General features: G+C 33.4%; 1 protein-coding gene across 1 annotated transcript; it reads left to right on the top strand.

The window, feature by feature from the left end:
- Positions 1-2,547: 2,547 nt before the first annotated feature.
- On the top strand, positions 2,548-5,536 carry LOC100806191 (dual specificity protein phosphatase 1). The gene is made up of 4 exons (XM_003529565.5): positions 2,548-2,816; positions 2,893-3,028; positions 3,649-3,769; positions 5,090-5,536. The coding sequence occupies exons 1-4, from the start codon at positions 2,730-2,732 to the stop codon at positions 5,253-5,255; spliced, it is 510 nt and encodes a 169-aa protein (XP_003529613.1). The 5' UTR covers positions 2,548-2,729; the 3' UTR covers positions 5,256-5,536.
- Positions 5,537-6,714: the final 1,178 nt, after the last annotated feature.

The raw sequence follows: 6,714 nt of genomic DNA, 5'->3' as shown, positions 1-6,714 counted from the left end.
AAATTGGTCAGATGCAAGTATTGTTGCAGCTTCTCTCACCTCTTTTGTTTGTCTTTCTTGTACCTTCTAATGTAATTTTGTGCAATGTGTCGAATACAGAACACATGCACAAAATTTTGTGTCGCCCACCCATTATCACATCTTGAATAGACAATTTTGATTGACTTTGTGGCTTTTTGAAATAAAACACAGATCATATTGTGGGGTGACATGCCTTTTTAGGTTTCGGAGGAAGAACAATCATGCTCCTACTGATTCATTCTCGACAACAACAAAGGTTATCGAAAGGATTTTATTATTGTCATCCTATGCAACTGCCACAAGGAGGGTTCCTTGTACTTACTATACAACATGTTCCATCGACATGCACTATGGGCTTGGAATATTGAAACCCATCGATACATAGTTTGAAACTAAAAAAAAATGATGGAACGTGATGAAACCCTCTATTGATTGACCTCTTTGTGGTGGCATTAACAATGTTTCTTTCTCCACCACCATACTAAGAAGAAATTGTTGCATAGCTTGCAAAAATCTCAATAGATCGTGGTATAATCTTTTCCAATTGTCGTAGATGTCTTCAATAGCTTTTTTGTTTTACCAACCCTGTTTTGCAATATGTGGTGGTGTATCCTTCAATGCTTTTGATGTGTGTTATCAAGATTGACACTGAAGTTGATGGATCATTTTCGATTAGGTTATGGATGCTTTTACTAATCAACGAATACGACAACTTTGCATGATCTTGTGAGATTGAAGGATTTACACATGTGTGGGGTTCTTAGAGCTTTCTTATTTCCTATTGCTTGGAGGATAGGATGTATGATGCCTTACACCTCCAAGCACAATTATCGTCATTATAAATGATAATTAGCTTTGTTGGATTTGATAGTTGTGTCTTATAGTTAGATCCTTTGCTCATATGATATTGCTACAAAGCATTTTGTACATCTTATTTTGTTAGGAAATGCATCCCTTCGAAGAGAGTCCTCACTGGATGTTGGATTTCTTCACGATTCAAGCTATGCCCGTATTCAAAATCTTGAAAATAAGATTCTTCAAAATTTTGCATATGGGGTGGTATGAAGCATGGTGGTACGGTTGTGATTGGTGAGACAGGTCGGGCTTCTTCCTCATTATCTTCCTCTTAGGGTTGATTGTGAAGAACTTCGTCTTCGTCCTCACTAAAGGGACCAAGTTCTTCATTAGGTAAGCCTGACTATGCTGTGAACTCAAGCTCGTTTGGTTGGGTTGATGAGAAAGGCTCTATTACAAGGATACTGAAGTATGTGTGTGGAAGATCCTCAGTAGCGTTAAATGGTTGAGTAAAAAAAGTTGGTGGAAAATGGGGTAGAAAAAAGTTGGGTGAAATAAGATATGTTTGATTCAAATATATTTTGTTCTTGTTGGGATAAAGGTAAAGTGTCTTGGGTAGCACATGGTAATTGTGAATAATGGGACAGAGGATAATATTGTGGTTGATAAGGTCTTGGTTCAAGCTTTAGGGTGGAAACTGTATTGCGCTCGATGTTTACATACAATTCGCAACATTAAAGAATCTTAGTTTGGCGAACAACTAAATTGTACCTTTTACATCTTTGTTGTCAACAAGTTGGATTGACTTTATTGACATAAAAATTATGATAATATTGTAAGATGTGAAAGGTACAATTTCAAGTGACAACAAAGATAACTATCATGTGACGAATCACAACGTTGAAAGATTCGATTTTGAAGTTAGATTGACTTTATGGCGAATCAAATATCGTAAGTCAATCTCTTCTCCTCTCCTCCTATAGAGCGGTGTATTCTCAATATTCTTCTTCTAAAACATTTAGTTGGTCAAGAAAAGATAATACTACTCACAACACAAACCTCAAAAAATTAACGGGTTAAAAGATGACTACTAGTTCCTCCTTAAGAGTTGATCTTGATTTTTTAAATTGACGAGCAATTTATAAACGCTACTCCTTAAGGATCATATCCACATTAATGGCCCTGGTCTCGCGAATTATTTATAGGAGCTCGCTAGTTAGTATCTTTTACGGCATTGATTAAAAAATTAAAAAAATATTTACTATATAAATTATAAAAAAACATAAATAATCATAAATGATATAATTTTGTATCCTTTAATAAAAATATTTTTGCTTTAATCTTTTTTATCAATATTCCTAAGAGACTGTCATCATTTTTCTTGTTTATAAGATTTTTTTTTCCTGGTCTTAAATCTATTATTAGCATGTCATTTTAATTAAATGAATTAATAAATTAATTATGTTGAAAAATAATTAATATCATTATATATAACATTATGATTTTTAATATATATTTAATACGCATATAAATTTACTTGTAAAACTTAATTTTGATATAATATATTATGTGTAACACAGAAGTAAAAAAAAAAAGAAAATTAATTTTTCTTAAAATATATTAGGTGTAAGAAAAATAACACAGAGACTTATCGCATTAGCCCATCCTGCCCCGTTACCATCGAGGCCCAATATATATATATATATATATATATTATTTTTATTTCGAAGAGGAAGGAAAAAAATACAAAACGAAAATAATAATCAGTTTCTATTTGACACTGCAATTATTTCGCTGCAATCAAATTCCACGCTTCGTTGGTGAGTTCTTCTCTTCTCGCAAAGCTCTGTATCACATTCTTCCGCTGTTATCGTAAGAGGGTATCAGCGGTTACGGAACAATTTGACAATTGCATGAAGAAGCAAGTAGAAGCAATTGCGCGAGTTTTGCATTTATTTCAATCCTACAAAGAGGACAATATTCCGTGCAAAATCGACGAGGTACAATCCTCACGTTGATTCAGTGCATTCATTTTATGTTAAGGCTGTTATTCCATTATTGTTTTGCATTAAGCAGGGTCTCTATTTGGGTTCGATTGCCACTGCAGCTAACAAGCCTGCTTTGAAAGACTGTAATATTACTCACGTTTTGACTGTGGCTGGTAGAATACCACCTGCACATCCTCACGATTTTGTCTATAAAATTATAGACGGTATGATAATTTTCATAGAAATCAAACTTTTATTTACTTTTCATGTCGATCTACAAATGTGTTTGACTGATGATCAATAAACGGATTTTGACATTGATATAGGGCTATTCTGATTGGGTTTTGGGGAGCATCTCATTTTATAGCTATCAAAAGGGGCTTCATGACTTGTAATTGAGTTCACTATAAATGGGATTAAACTCGTGGCTGGAATTGAAGCATGTATACTTTGTGCGCCTTTAGCCTTTAGGATAACAGTTGTGTGTTTGCAATTCTGAAATATTTCATGTTTTGGTCTTAACAGTTTTAGGGGACAATAATTTGTTTCTTGTATCTTAGAAATTGTGTTTTATAGAACCAGATGGCTTCATATCAGAAATGTTACATTTCTGAATGCCAAGTGTCTTTTAACTGACTTGGGTATGATATAGTATTGTTTTCTAATAAAGGAGACTGCACCGCATTTGCGAACCATGTTGCTTGTAACATTGCTTCACGTGCTTTTTTTAATATGCATTTTACTAAAACTACTGAATGAACTGACAGCATGATGCTTATTGTCCTTGAGCATCTAGTACTGCATCCATACTAAAGATATGGTTTTGTTGGAAAAATTGAGGCAGTTGTTGACAAAGATGATGAAGACTTAAAACAATACTTCAATGAGTGTTTTGATTTTATTGATGAAGCCAAAAGACACGATGGAGGTGTTTTGGTTCACTGTTTTGCTGGAAGATCCAGGAGGTAACTTCCATTCCTTTCTCTCTTGTTTAGTTGTTTACATGTGATCACCTCTTGTTCTTGATAATTTCATGCATTTTTGTGTTCTGGTTTAAATTATCTGGAGTATTGTTTCTCAAGAGAGAAAAAACTAGAAGTAACGTGTAGTTCATCATCCAACAGCCTTTGGATGCTGGCTCCTATACCAGTTAATAAAAGGTAGCCAAATGCACAAGGCTCTTTTGAAGGGTGGGGGAGAGGGTAGATGTACACAGCCTTACATCCCACAAGTGGAGAAACTAGTTCTAGGATTTGGGCCCATGATCCCTAAGTCATAAGGCATCAATCTTACTGTAAGGTTGCTCCAAGGCTCACCCTTTTTCCTCTACTGGTAATAACATAGAAAATAGCATGCCCATGAGTCGAAGTAACAAGTTTTACTTGAAAAGTCTGGTAAACATCTGTGAAGCGTATGATTTTGTAACAAAGATTGAACTGGGCATGACACTAATCTTCATTTTGTTTGTGAAATATCTCTACGTATCTAATTATATGACAATATTTCATGAAACCTATTGTCACAGTTTTGAATAAAGAGTTAAAAGTTTGTCTTGGTGGTGAAGGGAGAAGGGAGGGGGAAGAGGTCATGGGTTTGAATCTCTCCACTAACAAAAAACTAACAAATTAACAACTATCATTTGTCGATAAAAGAAAACGAAGTTTTGAATAAGTATTGTTATCATATATGTGTTGCTGTCTTGAAGTTAAGTATATGACTGTTGTGCTAAATGTGAAATTGTTTTCATATTGAAATTTGTAAATTGATTGTAGCCTTGAAAATTATAGGTATCATTTATTTGTTTTCCCTGCTTCATTATTCTTTTCTTTTTTCCGGAATCTTCTTTTGTGTGGATTTTTCCAGTTTCATGTATTGAAAATTTGAAAGAATAATAAAAGTGCATGCTTCAAGGTTATTGACTATCCTCCCAGTGAAATAGAAGTTCAAAACTCAATATAGCATGAGTTGAATCAAATTGTTATTTTTCTGACTTCCATTTGTGAAATGCTATCAAATTTTTAATCAGTAAGAAGCTAATTTAGACGTTAACTTTGTTAGCATATGAAAAGTAGAGAATTAAGGACGTGCTTGAATTTCAAGAGTGATGAATTATCTTCCGTAACTTCAGTTCTGCGTGAAACTCATGCCAGCATTTTACTACTTTTTTAATGCCCATATCTGAACTTCTTAAAAAAGATCTTGGCATTTTCATTGCTCTTTTGGTTATTTCCCTTTTCATATGATGAACTGGACAAAAGTGATCCTAATAATGTTGCACCTTCCAGTGTGACTATAGTTGTGGCATATCTGATGAAGACTCGTGGAATGAGCTTTTTTGAAGCTCTGCAACATGTAAGGAGTATACGACCAGCAGCAGGTCCCAATCAGGGTTTCATTTGTCAGCTGCAGGATTTTGAAAAGTCTCTTCAAGGTGCCAATAAATTGCATTAGTCTTATTTTCAATTGCAACCTAGCTTGGTGCATTATTTATAAACGCATATCATAAATCATCTACATAAAATGGTATATATTTACGTCTTAAATATATTTTGAACTGATATACCTCTGAAACCATCAAGATACACATTTACAATTGTAAAATTACACGTGAAAGATCTTTCATGTAATGAAGTGAAATTTGTAATGATAGCTTAAACTAGAAGAGTTTACTTGTACACTATGTTAATCTAGTAGAATGTGCATGATAAAGAAAGTGAAGAGGTTTTCTTCAATTATTCGTTATTGTTACTAATTGCCAAACATTTCGCATACCATAACACACAATCACATATACTTCAACTAACGATGAACCGATGATACCTCGTTATACGTTTATGAATGATTAAGCATAGGCGGCTTTTGGAATAAAAACTGCTTTATTTCCAACTAAATTATTTATTTTTGGGAATGGGATATTAAGATTTAATAATATGATTCCTGCAGAAATTTATAAAATTTGAGTTATTATTCAACTTTTTTAGGAATAAATTGTTTATTGTTACGAGAATGTTTAGTAATTTTACAATCAATTATATATGGGAATGTTTTATTTTCACCTGTTGACATATTAAAATTTCTAGTAATCTTTTATAACCGAAAAGTATTAGACTTCTGAAACCTAATTCTAGTCAACACATAATCTTAGTTTATTTTAGTTAGATTGCATTTCTACACAATTGTAATAGGTGTTTAACCTATTTAAAAAAAAAAAAAATTGTTTTACCATTAAACCATTAGATGATTACGAATATATTAGGCATTACACGATCTTATTAATTGGACAAGGATCTTTTTTTCACAACCAATTAACGCAATATTGATAGTGAAAATAGTAGAAATATAAGTGTCAAATGCACTTTGATCTCAATCCATAAAGAATTAAGCTTCCATCAATGACAGATTCATAAATGTATTAAAGGGATGGTTGATAACTTTTTTTTTCCTTCCAGTTATTTAAATATCAAATTTTTAATAAATAATTATTTTTGAATAATGACTTCTAGAAAAAAAAATAGGTGTTGAATGAGAGGTTGGAAACTTGGAGACGAGCTCTAGAAACACATGGCTTTCGCCTAAGCAGAAGCAAATCGGAATATATGGAATGTAAGTTCAACAAAAGAAGGAGGGTTTCTAACTCAGAGGTGAAAATAGGAGACCATATTATCCCTCAAGTCACACGGTTTAAATATCTTGGGTCTGTAATACAGGATGATGGGGAAATTGAAGGGGATGTGAATCATCGCATTCAAGCAGGATGGATGAAATGGAGAAAAGCATCGGGGGTGTTATGTGATGCAAAGGTACCGATCAAGCTAAAGGAAAAGTTTTATCGGACTGCGGTAAGACCGGCGATTTTGTACGGAACAGAATGTTGGGCGGTCAAGAGCCAACATGAGAATAAAGTAGGTGT

Source organism: Glycine max, chromosome 7, assembly GCF_000004515.6.
Source record: "Glycine max cultivar Williams 82 chromosome 7, Glycine_max_v4.0, whole genome shotgun sequence".
Lineage (NCBI taxonomy): Eukaryota > Viridiplantae > Streptophyta > Magnoliopsida > Fabales > Fabaceae > Glycine > Glycine max.
This window is presented reverse-complemented; position numbering and strand designations above follow the sequence as displayed.